The sequence below is a fragment of the Eretmochelys imbricata genome, chromosome 13 (genome assembly GCF_965152235.1).
Source record: "Eretmochelys imbricata isolate rEreImb1 chromosome 13, rEreImb1.hap1, whole genome shotgun sequence".
NCBI lineage: Eukaryota > Metazoa > Chordata > Testudines > Cheloniidae > Eretmochelys > Eretmochelys imbricata.
This window is the reverse complement of record NC_135584.1, coordinates 32426323-32445399: the sequence shown is the minus strand read 5'-3', so window position 1 is coordinate 32445399 and position 19077 is coordinate 32426323. Positions and strand designations below refer to the sequence as shown.

Genomic DNA, 19077 nt, shown 5'->3' with positions numbered 1-19077 from the left:
TCCAGCCCCAGGGCGGGACCCGGCTGGCTCAGGGGAGTCCAGGCCCCCTCCGCCAGCCTCGCTTGGCATCACCCCTCCCCAATAGGTTAATCCAGCCACTGTTGTCCCCCCCGCAAATGCCAGGGGGGCACTGGGGCAGGGAGGGGCCCAGGGGGCAGAGGGACCTGCCCCCCCTCCCCGCACATTATCAGCCCAGGCACGCAGCGAGCCACATAAAGGAGCATTGATGCTCCCCCCCCCCACCTTGGCACCGCCAGCCCCATTCACATTGTTCCCATCCCTCGAGCAGCCCCGCGCAGGGAGAGAGACGCCACTGGGGGCTGCGGGCCAAGGGCTGGACCTCAACGTCCCTTGGGTGGAGCGACAAAGCTCACCCACCCAGCAGGGTGTCAGACACACCCAGATGGCCCTGAGCTTCCCCGCTCCCCACTAGTGCCCCTCACTCCCAACCCACAGCCCCCTGCTAGCCCAGCCCTGCCCCCAACTCCCAACCCTGTTAGCCCAGCCCTGCCCCCCCACTCCCAACCCGCAGCCCCCTGCTAGCCCAATCCGGGCTCCCTCCTCCCTCCAGCTCTACCAGTGCTCCTCAGTCCTGACCAGCAGCCCCCAGCTAGCCTACCCTGGGCTACACCCCCCTCCCCCCCCCCTCACACACACACACACTCTCACGTATCCTGCATGGGAATATTTCATTTCCCCAGCAGGGGTCAGTGTTCATTCCAGCCCCACACCGCAGTCCCGACCACTCCCACTAGGGGCGCTGTTCTACTGGCTGTGCAACAGCAGCTAATCTCCTCTGGCTTGGTGTCTTCAGGGCCGGCTCATAATTCATTTAATTAAATAGAATAAATCAGCAGCGAAGCAGCCGCAAGTGTTGACTCGAGTCCCAGGCTGTTCAGGGAGGGGCCGAGACAGCGAACTGGGGATAGAACCCAGGTGTCCTGGCTCGTTCCCCACAACCCATTAGAGCTCACTGCCCTCCCAGTCCTGGCTCCTGGCCCCCCTGTTCTAACCAGTGGACTCCACTCCTTTGGGCGGGCAGCTAGGATACGGGAGGGGAAGGGAGTTCTGGACCCCAAAGGGTTAATTGTGCCTTCTGGGGGGTCCTCCCACGGGCCCCTCTCCCCCCAGCTCCGGCCCCTTTAAATCGCTGTGGCCTGGCTCACATGCTCAGCCAAGTGCCCTATTTTTAGAGCCGGTTCTTGTCTCCAATCCGACCCCCCTCGGCTTGTTTTGCAGCTTCCCCTGCCAGCAACTCGGAGCCCTGGCCAAGGAATCCAGGCGCCTCCTGCCTCCTCCCCACTGCCCCACGTACAGGGCTCTGCCAGTGCCCCTCACTCCCGACCCACAGCCCTCCCACGCCAGTGCCCCTCAGACTCTGCTAGCCCAGCCCTGGGCTTCCCCAGCTCTGCCGGTGCCCCTCACTCCCGACTCGCAGCCCTCTCACACTGGGGCCCCTCACTCCTTCCCCTCCACCCCCCAGCTCTGCCGGTGCCCCTCCCTCCTGACCCGCAGCCCCCCTCCGCTAGCCCAGCCCTGGGCTCTACACACACGCACAGGAATGCAAAGGCCTAGATTGCACAGCGGCCACTGGGACAGAGTTTGTATTTTTGTAGGTCCTACTCAAACTGTGTCTTCAGTGTCTCTCTCCACAGGGCAAAGGGTTAATAATCCAGGCGCCCCATCCAGGCTGAGCTGCGATTTGGGGGGGGGTGGGGGGTGTGCAAGGGGCTGGTGTTTTTAAAGTGGCTCTGGGCCCATGACTCTGTGTTCACAAAGGGAACACAATGTTCAGGCCCATAGTCTGGGGCGGGGGAAGGGAGCACTGAAGGCTGGACCTAAGCGGAATGGGGAGGGGAAGGGACAAGAGGGGGTTGGGGGGTGGGCGCTGAGGGGCTGGGTCAGAAAGAGGCTCTTAGTGCTGGGATGGGGGGTGACACTTTTCTCTCCTGGTGGGGCAGCCGTCCCATCCTTCCCCACTGTCCCTGCATTGGCCTCTGGCCTTTCCTCCCCCCCACGCCCGGCACTAGGGGGCCTAGGACGTGATCAGGGCTGGACCCCCCCAGTTCAATCCCCCCCAGTGTAGTTTCCCTTCCCGTCCCCCAACAACTCCCGCTGCACCCCCCTTCCCATCCACCCTGGGACCCCTTCAGCCATCCGCGTGGAAGGTTCAATCCAGCCACAGTTCAGACGGGAAACCCACTCTCCCCCCATCCCCCTCCCGCAATGAGCCTGGAGGTGGCCGGGGACTCGCCCTCAGCAGTGCGGGGCCCAGGACCCTGAGCCATGCGGGCCGGTGGCGGGGAGGTTCTGGTGGCCAGTCAGGGCGAAAGATCTGGCAATTCCCCATGCAAGCTTTGGGTGCCTGCCCGGTTGGGGGGGGTGTGGGGGTGGGCAGGGACCATCCCTCCATGGCGGGGGCAGATGCTGAGAGCAGGAGGGGTGATTAGGCAGCCTGTAACATCGCCAGGGAGTCGTGTCCCCCCCTCTCCCCCCACCAGGGTTCCAAGATACTGGGTCAAACTGGGCCGGCCAGAGCCGAGCAGCCAGCGGGGAAGGGCCCAGCCCTCCCGGGGGGGGTTGGACGGGGACTGGCCTCCAGAGGCCCCAGACGCCCGCTGGGGAGTGTTTCGCATGTAGGAACTGGGATGCCCTGTGGCCCCATCGGAATAACTGCACCTGGTGCCGGCTCAAAAACCACCCTGTGATGACGGACGCCGGCCCCGTGGGTGACGCTGGGCCCCAGCCTCGAAGCAAAACCCTGCTCAGTCCACCTGGCTCGCCGGGAGGGGTGGCACAGCCAGGAAAAGCCCCACTGGAGGGTGCGAGATGAGGGGCCCTGCCCAGAGCAGGACCCCAGGAGCTGGGCGGGGAGGCCCCAGGAGCTGGCCATGGGGGTGTGGGGGGTGGCCTGGGGGACAGCTGGCTGAGTGGAGGCTGTGGGGGGATGGGGGTGGGCATGGGGATGGGAGGGTGGATGAGTGGGGGAAGGGGGTGAGTGGATGGATGGAGAAGGATGGATGGATGGATGGACGAATGTGGGGGAAGGAGATGGATGGATGGATGCAGGGGAAGGGTGGACGGATAGATGGACGGACAGATGGGTGGTGGCGAAGGGCACATCTGACTGGCTGCCAGGAGGGGCTGCCCACGGTGGGTCCCTCAGACAGTGCCCCACACACCAGTCCCACAGGGACCCTGGTCCAGGACTGAGTGGGTGATGGGAGCCAGCCGCACTCATGACAGCCCCGCTGCACACCCCAGGGGCCTGTCCCTCCCCTCACTTGCCCCCCAGCCTGGTTCCGCTCCCCCGCAATCTGGCCCATCTGCTCCAGCGGAACAGCTAGTGGGTTTGGGGGGGCTGGGAGCCAGGACACCTGGGTCCTAACCCCAGGTTGGGTTGGGGGCAGAACTCCTGGGTTCTATCCACTGTTTTTTGGCGGGGGGAGGGGAGCAGCGGGGGGCTGGGAGCTACAGCCTGGTTTGTGGTGGTTGGGGGGCACACAGAGCTGGTGAGGGGGCACACGCCCTGGCCCGTGGCTGAGGAGCTGGGAGGAGCCGGCTGTGCTGGCTGGTGCAGGGCAGGGCTAGGCTCAGACCGGTCCAACCGGATGGACGGGGGACCCAGGAATATGGCACGGAATAGGCGGGAGAGCGGCTGCCATGGGGTCCTTCCCCCACAGGGGGCCCAGCCCCAATCTGGCCTGGTGGGGTGGACTCCCTAGGATGGGAGCCCATCCCCCTCCCCCCACTCTGCCCCCTTCCCCATCCCCTCACTCTGCCCACTCCCCCCCACCCATACCCTCCCCCCATACTGACCCCTCCCCCTCCTCCCCCATCCTCTCCCCCACTCTCTGCCCTCGCCCTTTCTCCTCCCCCCACTCTGACCCCTCCCCACTTCCCCTCCCCCTATGCCAGCGCTGTAGCAGGGAAGTCCCCCCCCGCCCCCGCCCCGGCCCCGGCCCCGGCCCTGGGATTGGCAGCCCCGAGCTGGGGGGCGGGGCCTGTGGAGGGGGGGGTGTTGTTTGTATCCAGAGTCAGTCAAAGGCAAGTGAAGGTGGACAGACGGGCGGACGGAGGCGCAGGCGGAGCCGGACACACGGACAGAGCAGGTACGGGGGGGTGGAAAGGGTCTGATGGGGGGTTCTGGGGGGGGGGAGCAGATAGGCCTGGAGGGGGGCTGATGTTCGGGGGGGGGGGCCAGTCTGGGTTGGGGGGGGTCTCAGTCAGGGGAGGGGTCCCCGGGGAGCAGTGGGGTGTCGTGGGGCCGTGGCTGAGATGGGGGGATCGGGGCGGTGGGAGGGGCTGAGAATGGGGGCGGGGGTTGGTAGGACTTGGCGAGGTGGGGGGAGCTGAGGGGGGCGATCACTAAGGAGGGGGGCCGGGGCGCAGCTCCGTGTGTCCGGCTACCCGGCCCGATTCCCAGCTCTTCCTCCGAGCGGCGACACGCGAAATGTCAAGCGGAAAAACCCACCATGGCGAAGGGGCCGGACGCCTGGGTTGTCTCCCTCGCTCTGGGAGGCGGCGCTGGTGGGTTAGAGCAGTGGGGGCTGGGAGGAGCCAGGACTCCTGGGTTCTCTCCCCGGCTCTGAGCAGGATAGGGGCGAGGTTTCTGGGGGGGGTTCTGGGGGACGGGGTCATGGGCCCATCCCAGCGTCCTTAGGGCAGGGCTGTGTCCTCGGGGGTCCTGACAAGGCTGTGCCACTCACGGGGGGCCACTAGTCTCAGGCCCTGGCTGGCCGCTCTTGAGCCCAGCCCTGTGCCCCCCCCCTCATCTCCCCTGGGGCTGGAATAGAGTCATTGGTCACCGTCACCCAGCCCCATGGTACCAGACACACACATACACCCGTGGGGCCGCCTGGCTGCCTCTGAGAACAGGGGCTGGGAGCCAGGACTCCTGGGTTCTATCCCTGGCTCCGGGAGGGGAGTGGGGTGTAGTAGTTAGAGCAGGGGAGGTGGGGCTGGGAACCAGGACTGCTGGGCTCTGGGAGGGGAGTGGGGTGTAGTGGGTAGAGCTCCCCACCCCCACCCATCAGTCTGTCCAGCCAGCTCCCCAGCCATTCAGAGCCAGCCATCCTTCCCCTGAACTGTCCATCCATCTGTCCACCTCTGTCCCGCCCCCTGCCAAGATCTGTCCACAAGGGATGCAGGTTTGGCTCCCCCCAGCCAGTAGCTGGTCTCTCCCCTCCTCCTGAAGATGACCCCAGAGCCAGCCCAACCCAGCTACCCCAAGCCCCCCAGAAGCATGGAAGAAGACCTGCCCCAGGACCAGGAGAGCTAGGCTTAGGGGATTATGGGATGGGACCCTCCCAGCCCATAGGGCAGCCCACAGACAGACTGTGCTGGTCTGTCTGTTTCCCTTGCTCCCCACCCGGGGCCCCACATGTCCTGGGGCTGGCAACACCCCACAACCTGCGGTCCTGGTCCAAGAGGGGAGGGGGCCGGGGTCCAGGGAATGGACCAGGCACTGAGGGGCTAAGGGGGCATTGGCTGCTGGCACCTTGGTAGGGACCCAGCCTGGACAATCACTGACCCGCCCTTTCCTGGCCCCCCATCTTCTGCCTAACTCCCCAGTTCCCCTACACCCTGCTCCCTGTGACATCCTGCCTGGAACCCACCCTGGCTCCCCATGACTCTTCCAACTCCCCTACGTCTATGACCCCTGCACCTGTCCCTGTTGCCCCATAACTCCCCTCCCAACTCCCCTGCCCCACCTGGCAACCACCCTCATAACCTCCCCCCTGACCCCCATAACCTGCCCCCAAACTTGTGTCCCAGATCCCCAGGATCGGTGCTATGCCTCCAGCTTTAGAGTAGCCCCTTGCAGGACCCCCAAGAGGTCCCATTTTCCCTTCAGGGGAGGCCACACAACCTCCCCAGCCCGCTGGGGCTCCAACCCCCCCGCCGCACCCGGTGAGCAGAGCCAGGCTCCTGGGAGAGCCACGCAGGATTGGGTTGGTTAGTCACCGGGACGCGGCCCAAGAAGCCCTGAGGGCGGCAGGGAGACGCGGCGTCGGGTCGGCCTTGGGCCAAGGCACCCCGTGTTCCAGCTGCATCTGAGTGTCTGACCCCCTCGTCCCTTCCCGGGTGGGCAGCCCCCACTCGCCCCCCAGCTCCCACTTTCCCAGCCCTTTCTGCTTCAGCTGGGGGTTCTTTGCTCAGCTCCCCTGCTGAGATGGGGGAGGGGGAATCTAGGCGTCACTGGAGCTGGCATCCGGGCGCCTTGTTCACTTGGGTCAGTTCCAGCCGGTTCCTTAACGATGCCTCGTTCCCCCCAGGCAGGGAGGTGTCCCCAACGCCGGTGCCTTTTAGCCTTTCCTGAAAGCACCCGCAGCCCTTCCCCCGTGCTGGGCAAGAGGGTGACCAGACTCCTGATAAAATCGGGACTGTCCCGATATTTAATTTTTTGTCCCACGTCCCGACCGATGTACGATCAGGATGCCCATTTCTCCCGATATTGTAGGGCTGGCAGGCTCCCTACCCTGCTCCTCCCTGGAAGTGGTGACATCTCCCTCTGTGCACTGCCCCTGCTCTGGCTCCACAGCTCCCATTGGCCAGGAACCGTGGCCAATAGGAGCTGCGGGGGCGGCGCCTGGGGGCACGGCAGGGTGCAGAGCTGCCTCCTGGTGCCTCCCTCTAGGACCCAGAGGGAGATGTTGCCACTTCCGGGGAGCCACCTGAGGTAAACCCTGCCCGGAGCCCGCACCCTGAATCCCCTCCTGTACCCCAACCCCTTGCCTCAGCCCAGAGCCCTCTCCCGCACCCAAACTCCCTCCTGGAGTCAGCACCCTGACCCCCCCCCACACCCAGCCATGAGCCCCCTCCCACACCCAAATTCCCTCCCAGAGTCAACACCCTGACCCCCCTCCTGTGCCCCAACCCTCTGCCCCAGCGCTGAGACCCGCCTTTGCAATGGGAGCCAGGGCCCTGCACCCCTGGCTTGCGGCAGGGGCTGGAGCCGGGACCATGCACCCTCCTTGCAGTTTCCTAGGGCTGTGCATCCCCCTTCCCTATTGCTCCAGTGAAAGCTGTGAGCCTGTGGCTCCCCCCGTGTCTCCCAATATCTTACTCTTGCAATCTGGTCACCCTACTGGGCAACCATGCTGCATATTGGGAAACTGAGGCACACAATGGGGGTCATCAAAATATCAGCAAAAATCCCACCTTCGTCACAGCTCTTTCCCCCTTGGAGAGCGAACGGCACTCGTCGGGACCAGTGGCCTGGGGGGGGCATTCACACCCACCCGTGCCATTTAGAGAGGCTGCAGCCTGGGCCCCAGCTCCACCCAAGCCATCCCACTGGACACCTCCTCGTGGCAGGTTTGAATCCCTCGGCCGCACAGCACCCCAGCTCAGAGCCCGTTCATGTTCTCCCTTAGGTCGGCTCCAGTTGATCATGCCTTGCTTCCCCTGACCTCCCCCCATCCCCGGCCTGGTACCCGGCCCTGCCCACAAGAGCGCCCCACCTCTCTCCCCTCACTGGGCTGCAGGGACTAACCCCTTCCCGCCTGGGGCACTGGGGGGCTGAATCCCCGCTCCCACGGGGACTGGAGAGGGTGGAGGTGACAGAATCAGGCTACTTTCCCAGCAAGAGGCACTGTGGGGTGCAAGGCAGGATGGGTGGGAGAGGGGCATGTCCCACATTGCCCATTTAGCCAGGGCCTCCTGATGAGTGGGGGGGCAGAATTTGCCCCCCAATGGAGCCTGATGCCCAAACTCCCTGGGACACCAATGTGGGGAGGGTCTTCCTGAGCCTGATTCACAGTCCCCGATCCTGGGAAAATATCACCCCCTACCCCCCCCCCCAGCCCTGAGGCCCTGCCCAGAGCAGGGTAGTGGGCTGGGCTGGGCAGGGGGCTCCTGGGATTGGGGGGAGGTCTCTGAGCACCTCAGGCCACAGGGATCTGCTGGGTATTTTTTGGGGGGGAGGGTCTGTGAGTTGGGGGGGCGGCTTTGGGGGGTCTGTGTGTCGGGGTGGAGGAGGGGTAGCGCTGGCCGGTGTCTCTGTGTCCCGCTCTGACCCCCCCCCCTTTCCCTCTCCCCCAGGTGCAGCCATGACCGAGCTCCACGAGGTGCAGATCACGGAGGAGAAGCCCCTGCTACTGCCCCCCTCGCAGCCCGTCCCGGGCAAGGTCAGAGGGCAATGGGCACGCTGGGGGGAGGGGTGCTCACTGCTGCGTTGCCCTCCCAACACCCCATCCGGCCCCCCCATCCCCCATTACGCTTCTGGCCTTGTTCCCCATCCACCCTCTTCCTGCCTGCCCCCCCCCAGACAAGACTCTCCCCCCCCCCCCCCCCCGGTAGGACACTGAGGTATTAGCAGCTGGACTCCTCCCAGGGCACCACCAGGTCCTCCCTCCCCACCCCTCCCTGAACTCCACAGACTGTGCTGGGGAGAGAACCCAGGAGTCCTGGCTCCCAGCCCCCCCACTCTAACCACTAGACCCTACTCCCTCCTGGAGTTAGGGAGAGAACCCAGGAGTCCAGGCTCCCAGCCCACCCCCGCATCCAACCCCTGCTCTGACCACGAGACCCCCACTCCCTCTAGGAGCCAGGGAGAGAACCCAGGAGTCCTGGCTCCTGTTGTCTGAGCTGCACTGACCCCTCCCTGGCTTGAACCCCGTCTCGCAGTGTCCTGGGTGTGAGGGAGCAGGACTTTAGTAGTGGACCCCCAGGCACCCCAGCCTTGCCTCCCCCACCCTCTGCTGGAGAGTCAGGATTCGAACCCGCAGGGGCCCAGCTCTGTGGGGATCCCACGGCAGCGTATGGGCCATGGAACGGGGGGTGGGGGCTGTTTGGGGACCGATATCTCAGGCATCCCCTGGGCATTGTTGGAAAGCAGGGGGCCCACTCTCCGCGACAGCGTCAGCTGCTTCCATCTTGGGACCCGCGCCAGCCATGGGGCAGCCCCCTACACCTCACAGCCCCCATCTCTCTCTCTCTCTTTGGCAGAAGCACTCGGTGGAGACGCCCTATGGACTCGTGGCCTTCACCGTCCATGGCACCCCGAAGCCCAAGCGCCCGGCCATCCTGACCTACCACGACGTGGGGCTCAACCGTAAGTGGGGCTGGGAGTGCGAGGAATGGGACCCCTGCAGGGATCTCCCCCCACAGCCAGTACCCCCTGCTGGGAGCTTCCCACCCCCCCCAGCAAACCCCTACTGGGAGCTCCCATCCCACTCCCCCCAGGGCCCCCTGCTGGGTGCTCCCCCCACCGCGCCCCCTGCTGCTGTGACACTCGGGTCTATTCTGCCTGCTCCAGACCAGTCCTGCTTCGAGCCGCTCTTCCGTTTTGAGGACATGCAGGAGATCATCAAGAACTTTGTGGTGGTTCACGTGGACGCCCCCGGCATGGAGGAAGGAGCCCCGCTGTTCCCCTTGGGGTGAGACCCGCTGCCCCCCACCCTTCTCTCTCCACCCCCACTCTACCCCTCTCTGCTCCCCTTTCCCCCGCTGTTTCCCATGCAGTGAGCCCCCCCCGGTGCAGCCTTCTCCCCCGCCCCACCCCAGCTGACGTGCCCTCTTCCTGCAGGTACCAGTACCCGTCGCTGGACCAGCTGGCTGACATGATCCCCTGCATCTTGCAGTACCTGAAGTGAGTAGGGGGCAGGAACAGACAAACACAGCATGCACCCCTTCCCCGCCTCCCCCTCCTGGCACTGTGGGGCTGTCTGGGGGGGAATTGGCTCCCAGAGCTCAGGTGCGGAGGGGGGTGATGGGACCCTGTCTCGGGGGAGCTGGGGTCTGTACCATGCCTGGCCGGACCCCTGTCTCTGCTCTGCTGAGTTAATCGAGGTGGAACAGAGAGCCAAAGGTGCGAACAGCCCCTGGGACTGCCTGGCCTCGCACCATGTGAACCAGGCTCCGTGGGTTCTGCTCAGGCGGGGCCCAGCCGGAGGCACCCCACGTTCCGGCTGCGTCTGGGTGTCTGCCCGTTCCCGGCCCCCAGCTCCCACCTCCCCAGTCCTTCCTCCTCTAGCCAGCGTCTTTGCTGAGAGGCAGAGGACCCATCTCCTCCGGGGTGGCCGTGTCCTGGGAACTGGGTTTGCCGTTGTCTTTGCGACTTCCGTTGATACGGGGTCAGCCTGTCCCGTTCAGTCTGCTCAGACAGCAGGCGACATGCCCCCACCTGTGTCTCTGCGGCCACGTCTACACTACAGCCAGTGTCGGCAAAGCGTGTGTCGCTCCGGGGCATGACTGTTCCAACGGGCGCGTCCGTGTGCACAGCGCTTTTGCCGCTCGCAGGGCTGGGTATTCACACCGACGGGAGAGAGCGTGTTCGCCAGGCGTGCTGCACGTATAGACGTGGCCTTAGCCTGCCCTGAGAGCAAACGCAACTCCTCTTTGCCCCGCTGGGTAGCCGGGTGTCACGGACTCACAGGCCTGGTGCTCCCGGCTTTGTACGGCCCCTGGGAGGAACCCCCCTTCGGTGTGACAGACCCCGGAAAGGTCGCTCTCCCGCTGGGGATAGGGGCTTTCTGGCCCTGCTGCCTCCCAAACCCGCACCTCTGAGCCTCCAGCACACCTGGCTCTGCCGTGGGCCCCTCAGGGAGTCTCCTCATTCTTGCCCCCCGGGGAGCAAAGCCCACCGATCTCTAGCCTGCAGTGACTCTCAGCCAGCTTATTGAGCCAGCATAGGAGGTTCTCCGGCCCTCTCAACCCTCAGCACAGCACATCTAGGTCTGTCCTGCATCCAGGTGGGCTCTGGCTGCCCTCTCTCCCCACTCCAGCCCCCCCCTTCTTTCAGCCAATCACCCTATAACATCTCCGCCACAGCTACTCCCCTGTCCTTTGTCTTCACTCCCAGTTAAACAGGTCACTGGGGCCCTCTCTCTTCTGCCTTTGTTCCCACCCACTGGAACTGGCTGTCAGGTCACCAGGCCCTTCTCGCCTCAGCCCTTTGTCCTCCCACTGGCCAGAACCGGCCGCCTTCCCAGCTGGGCTGGGCCTCTCGGTCACTAGGGTCCCCCATCTCCAGGCCATTGTCAGAGTCCCGGCTACTAGGCGTCACACCTGATCCTCTGTAACAACCAACCCTCTCCCTCTACCTTGTTACACATGCAGCACACAGGTAAACTGAGGCACACACCCCGCTCTTGCAAAACACCAAGACAATCCTCTGCTTCGTCACACCATGCAACGTGTTGGGGAAACTGAGGCACACACAGGCCTCATAAAAATTCCCACTTCACACAGACTCATTTGCAGCCTCGCTGCTGGCAAAACCCAGGCTCAGCCCACGGCCTGATCGGCCGTGCCGAGACCTGGCAAACTTAGAGCCGCATCAGGCTGTTCAGGGCATTGCGTTCAGAAGCCTGTCTGGTCCCAGGTTATCAGCTGTGCTGCGGGAGAGCTGGCCTGGTGGGGCTGCGCCAGACGCTCCTTAGACCCGCGGGAGACTGAGAGCGAGAGGAAAGAGACGGAATCTGGCCCCACGTCCCCCAATTCGCCCGCGTCCAACCTCCCGGCTTTGGGGTGTTGGTCTCCAGCCCTGCACTGGCTTCAGGCCTGATCTAAACACCGTCCCTGGGTAACATCATGCAGCCAAAGCCTGCGTCCATCTTTTACCTGTTCCAGGTCACCGTGACACCCACCAACTGACGCTCCCTGTTACCACGGGGGGGGGGGGGTGAATTTGTAGGGCTGGTGACCAGACAGGTCCCAGATTTCATGGTCCTTGGGAGCTAGGAACAACGCCCCCCCCCCATCCCCCCAAGGTTTATTAACCACCACCACCCCCCTCGCTTCCTCCCACAGCTTCACCAGCATCATCGGCATCGGGGTGGGAGCCGGCGCCTACATCCTCGCCCGCTACAGTGTGAGTGACGCAGGCCCAGGGGAGCTGTGGGTCAAGAATGAGGGGCACCGGCAGAGCTGTGGGGGGCAGGGCTGGGCTAGCAGGGGACTGTTGGTCAGGAGTGAGGGGCACTGGCAGAACTGGGGGGACAGGGCTGGGCTAGCAGGGACTGCAGGTCAGGAGTGAGGGGCACCGGCAGAGCTGGGGGGACAGGGCTGGGCTAGCAGGGGGCTGTGGGTCAGGAGTGAGGGGCCCTGGCAGAGCTGAGGGGGGCAGAGCTGGGCTAGCAGTGGGCAGTGGGGGCTGGGACTGGGGGCTGGTTTCACCCTTATTTCTCTTCCCACCCTCCCCGCCCCCCCCAACAGCTCTCTCACCCTGACACCGTGGAGGGCTTGGTTCTGATCAACATCGACCCCAATGCCAAGGGCTGGATGGACTGGGCAGCTCACAAGGTACAGGGATCCCTTCCCCAGTCTCTGCAGCCCCTGGAGCCCTCCCCTGGCTTTCCTGTACCGGGGGGGCTGTGCCGGGATGTGGGGGCATACAGTCCTGGGGTAGCAAACAGAGACTGTGGACAGCTGGAGAGATCAGACGGAATTTTCTTCTGGCCTAGGGTCAGCTCCTGGTGCCCCCCCCCCCCAGGTCATGTCTCTCTCACCCCCCTAGGTGTTGCTCTCCCAACCCCTCCCCGCATCCCTGGTGCCCCCTCTCACCCTCTGCCTTCCTCCCCCAGCTGACCGGCCTGACCTCGTCCATCCCCGAGATGATCCTGGCTCATCTCTTCAGCCAGGTGAGGGGGGGAAATCTATGTGTTGCCCCCGGGGGCTGCGGATGGGCCCCACTCCTGTGCTCCCAAGGGCTAGATCCAGGGGTCTTCCCAGGGTGGAGGGAGGTAGCCTGGGGAGGGGGGCAGTGGAGAGGTTAGATGGGAAGGGCAGGGAAAGCAGGACCAGCAGGGGGGTCGTATCTAGTCAGTAACACCCTGCCCCCCCAAGAGGAGCTGTCCGGCTGCAGGGAACTGGGGGGGGCAGGGCTGTGGGGGACGGGTGGGGAGAGCAGGACCAGCAGGGGCTGTAAGTGGTCAGTAACGCGCTGTCTGGCTGCACGAAGCTGGGGGGGCAGGGCTGTGGGGGACGGACGGGGGGAGCAGGACCGACGGGGGCTGTAACTGGTCACTAATGCCCTGCCCCCCCAGGAGGAGCTGTCTGGATGCACGAAGCTGGGGGGCAGGGCTGTGGGGGACGGGTGGGGGGAGCAGGACCGACAGGGGCTGTAACTGGTCACTAATGCCCTGCCCCACCCCCAGGAGGAGCTGTCTGGCTGCACGAAGCTGGGGGGCAGGGCTGTGGGGGACGGGTGGGGGAGCAGGACCGACGGGCTGTAACTGGTCACTAATGCCCTGCCCCCCCCCCCCCAGGAGGAGCTGTCTGGCTGCACGAAGCTGGGGGGAAGGGCTGTGGGGGACGGGTGGGGGGAGCAGGACCAACGGGGGTATAACTGGTCATTAATGCCCTGCCCCCCCAGGAGGAGCTGTCTGGCTGCACGAAGCTGGGGGGCAGGGCTGTGGGGGACGGGTGGGGGGAGCAGGACCGACGGGGGTATAACTGGTCATTAATGCCCTGCCCCCCCCAGGAGGAGCTGTCTGGCTGCACGGAGCTGGTCCAGCAGTGCAGGGAGTCGCTGGTCGGAGCCCCGAACCTCAGCAACATTCAGCTCTATTGGAGCAGCTACAACACGTGTGTGGGGGGCTTATCTGGGGGGCTGGAGGCGGGTCACGTATGGGGGACTTGGCTGGGAGGGGGCTGGAGGTTGCGGGGGGGGCAAGGGGGCTCTGCCACAGGGCTGGCAAGACTGAGGCTGGAGTTACCGGAAAGGGTCATGGGGCAGAGGTGACCTGGGGGCCCCAGGCGGGGAAGTTTGCTGCAGATTCCTGCCCCCTGTGCTGAGACTGGGGGGAAATCGGTGGGCGGGGGGGAGGGGTGTTCAGGGGGCTGGTTTGGAAGACGCGGGGGGTGCAGGGCAGTTCTCAGCCTCCCATTTCCTCCCGCCCACCCCCAGCCGCCGGGACCTGAACTTCGAACGCGGAGGAGATGTCACCCTGAAGTAAGTGAGCCCGGCCTGCCCAGGTATCCCCCGAGCACCCCACAGCCGCCCTAGGACACCCTTGCTCATGGTCCTCCATGAATGCCCTAACACCTCTCAGCCCCCCATAAGCACACAGGGACCCCCTTCTCCCCACTGTCCTCTGGGTACTCCACAAACACCCCAGAGCAGCCCTGTACCCCTGCCCCCCAAGTATCCCTCAGCCCCCTGGTTAGGGGCAGGGCCTGTCTCCAGAACCCCCCAGGGATTGGGGGGGACACCTAGCAGACCCATTACCCCCTCCACCCCTTTCCTCTGCTCTGCCCAGCTTCCCTGCCCACCGCCAGAGCAGCTGCCAAGGGGGAGAGGGAGCGCTCTGACCATCCCTTTTCCATCTGTCTGTCCTCACAGGTGCCCTGTGATGCTGGTGGTGGGAGATCAGGCCCCCCACGAAGATGCTGTGGTGAGTAACAGAACAAACCACACGATGCACAACTACACAACATAGCGTACAGCCCTGCAGGTACACAACCCCCTGCAGCTACACAACATAGCGCACAGCCCCACGTCACACTCTGCTGCACAACCCCCCACCACTATGCAAGCCCCCCACAGCTGCACAACATAGACAGCACCCAGACCTGCAGCTACACAACTACACAGCATAGACAGCACACAGCCCCACAGCGCACCCTGCTACACAACCCCAGCACGCCACACGGTGGGGGACACACCCAGAGCCAGGCTCATTCCCGCCAGCAGGGTGCAGCGGGGACAGGGCCAGACAGACAGTGCAGGATTCATTCCCCCCTGCTGGGGACGAACAGACGGACGGACGCACACTCTGAGCCGGGCTCATCACACCCAGCTGGGGGCAGCAGGGACACGGACATTCATTCCCTCCAGCAGGGATAGACGGACAGACAGATGGACGCACACGCACTTTCTCTCTCTGCCTGTCCTCTCTTTAGGTCCCCGGCTGGTTTGGGGGGGACGTCACCTGCCCCCTGGGCTGCCCTGGCAGGAACCGCCCTGATTTCCTGCTCTGGGTACTGACCAGCATCGTGAAACCGACCAGGGTCGTGTTGGTTTCCCTCAGGACCTGCCTGGCTCGCAGGGTCTGTGGCTCTGGGGCAGCACCCCAGACTCCCAGGCCCCGTGCGAGGAACCCCAGTGGGTGCATCAGTGCCCTGCAAGGGTCAAACTCGCTCTCCAGGGTCTGGGGCTCTGGCCCTGCCGCCTCCCAGGACCGCGCCTCTGAGCCTCCAGCACGCCTGGCTCTGCCGTGGGCCCCCGGGGAGCCCACCCCGGTCTCTAGCCTGCAGTGACTCAGCCCGTGTGAAACAGGTTTATTGAACGTCTGAACCCAGCCCAGGAAGTTCTCGGGGCCCTCAGGTCTGGAGAGTCTGAGCTCCGACCAGCTGGGTCTGTCCCCGTCCCCATCCCCATGGGCTCCGGCTACTCCTTGTCCCCCGTCCAGCCGCCCCCTCCTTCCAGCTGAGCCCCCTATATCCCCTCCCCCAACAGCCCCTCCTCCGCTCTTTGTCTTTGGTCCCGGGCAAACAGCTCACACAACCGGATGGCTCCAGGTTCAGATGGGGCCCTCTGGTCAGCTGTTGCTAGGTTAAAAAGGGTCCCGGCCCTGGGCTGGAGTCCAGGCTGCTAGGCAGGGTAATACCTGGGCCTCTGCAACAATAAACATGCTCTCCCACCCCCTGTGCTGAGACATGTGGCACACAGGGGAAACTGAGGCACGCACACAGGCATCATACAAAGTGTCACTAGCCAGGGGCTCCAGGCCCCCCCACCCCTCTCTCTCTCTCTCACACACACAGCAAAGCATGGGGGTAACATCTCACTCCCTGGCCAACCCTCTGGGGGCACAACGAGCTCTGGGCCTTGGGATGGCATTAGGCTGGGCTGGGGGGGGGATTGGGGTTCAAGGTCCAGGTGTCTCTGTGCTCTGCCTGCCCCTCACACTGTTCTCTGTTTCCCCCCCCCCCCCCCCCAAAACCAGGTGGAGTGTAATTCCAAACTGGATCCCACCCAGACCTCCTTCCTCAAGGTGAGTGACGTCCCCTGCCTCCGCCCCATCCCAACTCGTAGCCCCAGCTAGCCCAGCCCTGGGCTCCCCATCTTCCTCCTGCCCCCCCCCTTCGCCCCCAGCTCTGCCGGTGCTCCTCACTCCCAACCCACAGCCCCTTGCTAGCCCAGCCCTGGGCCCCTCCAATAGTTGAGTGTTGGGTTTGTTTTCCAGATGGCAGATTCCGGGGGGCAGCCCCAGCTGACACAGGTGAGAGCTGTCTTCCCAATGGGGATGGAGGGCACAGGGCAGTGTGAAGGGGAGGGTGTCTCTGGGGCAGTAGTTGGGGGCACAGGGCAGCATGGGGGGAGGAGTCTGGGGGAGGCACTGGAAGGACATAATGGGGGGTGGGCTGGGGGGTACAGCCAGGATCTATAGGGGGAGGGTTGTGGGGCACAGTCTGGGGATGTAAGGGGTGGAGGGAGGGTTGTGAGGTGTGGTGCACAGCTAGGGTATATAGGGGGCAGGGGCAATAGGGGAGGGTCTGGGGGTAGCCCAGCTGTGGGGCACAGGGTCTAATCTCCATCTTGTCCCCATCTCTCAGCCTGGGAAGCTGACTGAGGCATTCAAGTACTTCGTCCAGGGCATGGGATACAGTGAGTAGCCACGGGGGGGCAGCAGGGAGGGGAATGTCCCGATCTCCCAGACCTGCGCCCTGGCCCAGCCCCCCCCCCTTCCCCCCCCCGTTCCCCCATGGGTGGGTCCTTGGCCCTTCTCCAGCCCTGAGCCGCTGTCCCACAGCCAGGCCAGTTCCTGAAGTGTCTGTCTCTGTCTTTCTCAGTCCCCTACGTCCTGGACAGGAAACTGAGTATGGGGTCAGGTACCTTCTCTGCTATCCCCCCCCTGCACCCCCAGATCCCAACACGTGGCCACCCCACCCCACATCCTGCACTGGCTCCCTGTCCCCCACACCCCAGTGTCCTGCACTGCCTCCCATGCACCCCACACTCCCCACATTAGCTCCCCCCCTCCTGCACACACACACCCCCATCCACTCCCTGTTCAGGCATGGGGGGCATTGTGCAGTTTGTGTGGGGAGCTCCCTGCCCCCCTGCATGGCCTGGCCGTGCCCCGCCCCCACCCCTCACTCCACAGCCTCTTGTGGGGCACACCAGTACAAATGGGGGCCTATTGCTGGGATCTGGTGGGCGGGGCAGAACAGAGGGGCGGGGCCCATCTGACTCCTCCCCTCTCTGTCTCCCTATAGTGGCCTCCTCCTGCATGACGCGCCTGTCGCGCTCCCGCACCGCCTCGCTGTCCAGCGCAGCCTCAGGGGACGGGAGCCAGTCCCGCTCCCGCACCCTGTCCCAGAACAGCGAGTCGGGGAGCCCCCAGCCGCCGCCGCCGCCCACCCCGGGGAGCGGAGCCCACACCATGGAGGTCTCCTGCTGAGCAGAGGAGGGGGAGGGGATGGAGACACCTCCCGCCTCTGACCAGGACTTCCTGCTATCCCACAATGCACTCCGGCCCCAGGGGCCATGCGACGCTCACCCCCTAACGGTACTAAACCGGGGAGGCCCCGATCCCAGAAACAACAGCACAAGCAGCGTTAACCCTTTAAAAACAAAATAATCACAAAATAATCAACGCCCTCTGGGCCCTGCCCCTTTCCCCTTGGCTCCTCCCCCTCCTTAGCCCCAGCCCTTCCCTCCCCCATCACCTTGGCTCCTTCCCCCTCCTTGGCCTTTCTGGATCTTTGGGGGTGGGAGGTGTTTTGCAAGTGGAGGGGAAGAAGTTCGGGGGGGGGGCGCTGTGTGTTCCCCACACCCCCTTTGCCTGTCATAGCCCTGACTTCTGTCCGTTTGTCCCAGGGCAGTCCTGTTCCTGCCCCTTTCGTGTCCATCTGTCTGTCATGAACATCCCCTTCCTGTGAGCCCTCCCCATTCCGTCCATCTGTCTGTCCAGAGACAGCCGTGTCATCCAGCCATCCCAAGGGTCACCCACCACCTCCCTATATACGTGTCTGTCCTGGAAGCCCCTCTTCTGGGAGTGTCTCTCCCTGCCTCCCCCCCCAGTCTCTATCTGTCCTGAGTGCCCCTTGACCACATCTGTCCTGATGTGACATCTAAATCCCCACACACACGTCTCCATCCTTTCCCAGGATGCATTGCAAAGCCATTCGCCATCCCCCAACCTGGGTTCTTGTACGGGGAGGTTGGGAGGCCCGTGTGTCTACATTTGGCTCCCTTCCCAGTTATTCCCCACAGACGTTGGGTGTTCAGGGCGTCTCCCCCAGGGGGCGCAGGTGCGAGGGGGCAGGGCACTGTGCACTAACCTGCGTAGATATTTAGCGGCGTGTGGCGTGCATGCAGGAGCCATGCTGGCTGGAGCGTGGCTGAGGCAGAGAACTGCTCAGCTGGGGATGTTGGCGAGCTGGTGGGGTGGTACAAGAAGGGGGCCTGCAGGAATGTGATATTCAACTGGCTGCCAACTGTTGCAGGCCCCAACTCGAGCAGGTTCTGACTGTTGGGTTCCGGCTGTAAAAGTGCCTGGTTATACCAGCCTCTGACTGTAACAGCTTTAGCCTGGGGTAGGTTCCAACAATTGCACCAGGCTCTTGACTGCTGGTCCTAGTAACGGACTCTGACTGTAGCAGCTGTCTGTGTAACCAGCTCTGGCTGTACTGGGTTTGTAATGGGCACTGTAAGTAGAGGGCTCCAGGTGTAATGGACTCATGCTGGTGTAGAGTTACAGCTGTAAAGGCTCTGCCTGTATTGGGCACTATAAGGCTAGGCTCCGACTGTGACAGACTGAGTGTAGCGGACACGCCTGTGCTGGCTGCGTAACAGGTCCTGTTTGAACTGGGTTCCACCTGTAACAAGCTGTGAATGTAACTGGGTCGGACTGTAACAGCTCTGTGCGTACTGGGCTCCAACTGTACTGCCCATGTACCAGTCTGGCTCCGACTGTACCGGTGACGTACCAGGCTCCAACTGTAACAACACTGTGTGCTGCGCTCTGGCTCCGCCGGGCTCTTGTGTCCGACTGTACTGCTGATGTATTGGGCTCTGTCTGGCTGTAGCAGCTGTATATCCACGGGGCTGGGGCTGTTCCAGAGCAACTGACAGCCAATCCCAGCCTTAACAATAAAATCTGTAGAGGAATCTGCCCCGCA

At 64.1% G+C, this 19077-nt stretch overlaps 1 protein-coding gene across 2 annotated transcripts; it reads left to right on the top strand.

Annotated features, from left to right (window-relative positions):
• The first annotated feature begins 4012 nt into the window (after positions 1-4012).
• On the top strand, positions 4013-19077 carry NDRG2 (NDRG family member 2). Of its 2 annotated transcripts, XM_077832039.1 has the most exons (16): positions 4013-4112; positions 8047-8132; positions 8953-9058; positions 9263-9383; positions 9533-9595; positions 11758-11818; positions 12163-12249; positions 12531-12587; positions 13430-13533; positions 13856-13900; positions 14291-14342; positions 15897-15944; positions 16137-16172; positions 16507-16558; positions 16744-16777; positions 17170-19077. In XM_077832039.1, exons 2-16 carry the CDS (start codon positions 8055-8057, stop codon positions 17393-17395), a joined length of 1170 nt encoding a protein of 389 aa, XP_077688165.1. In that variant the 5' UTR covers positions 4013-4112; positions 8047-8054; the 3' UTR covers positions 17396-19077. The 2 variants fall into 2 exon arrangements, with proteins under 2 accessions (XP_077688165.1, XP_077688164.1); XM_077832038.1 differs by lacking the exon at positions 16744-16777.

What these genes read in the sequence shown, in the direction of transcription:
- NDRG2 (XM_077832039.1), top strand. Translation starts at nt 8,055, where the DNA reads ATGACCGAGCTCCACGAGGTGCAGATCACGGAGGAGAAGCCCCTGCTA. An exon ending in TGCATCTTGCAGTACCTGAA is followed by an intron (nt 9,596 to 11,757) that starts GTGAGTAGGGGG and finishes TTCCTCCCACAG; the next exon opens with CTTCACCAGCATCATCGGCA. An exon ending in CCCAGACCTCCTTCCTCAAG is followed by an intron (nt 15,945 to 16,136) that starts GTGAGTGACGTC and finishes TTTGTTTTCCAG; the next exon opens with ATGGCAGATTCCGGGGGGCA.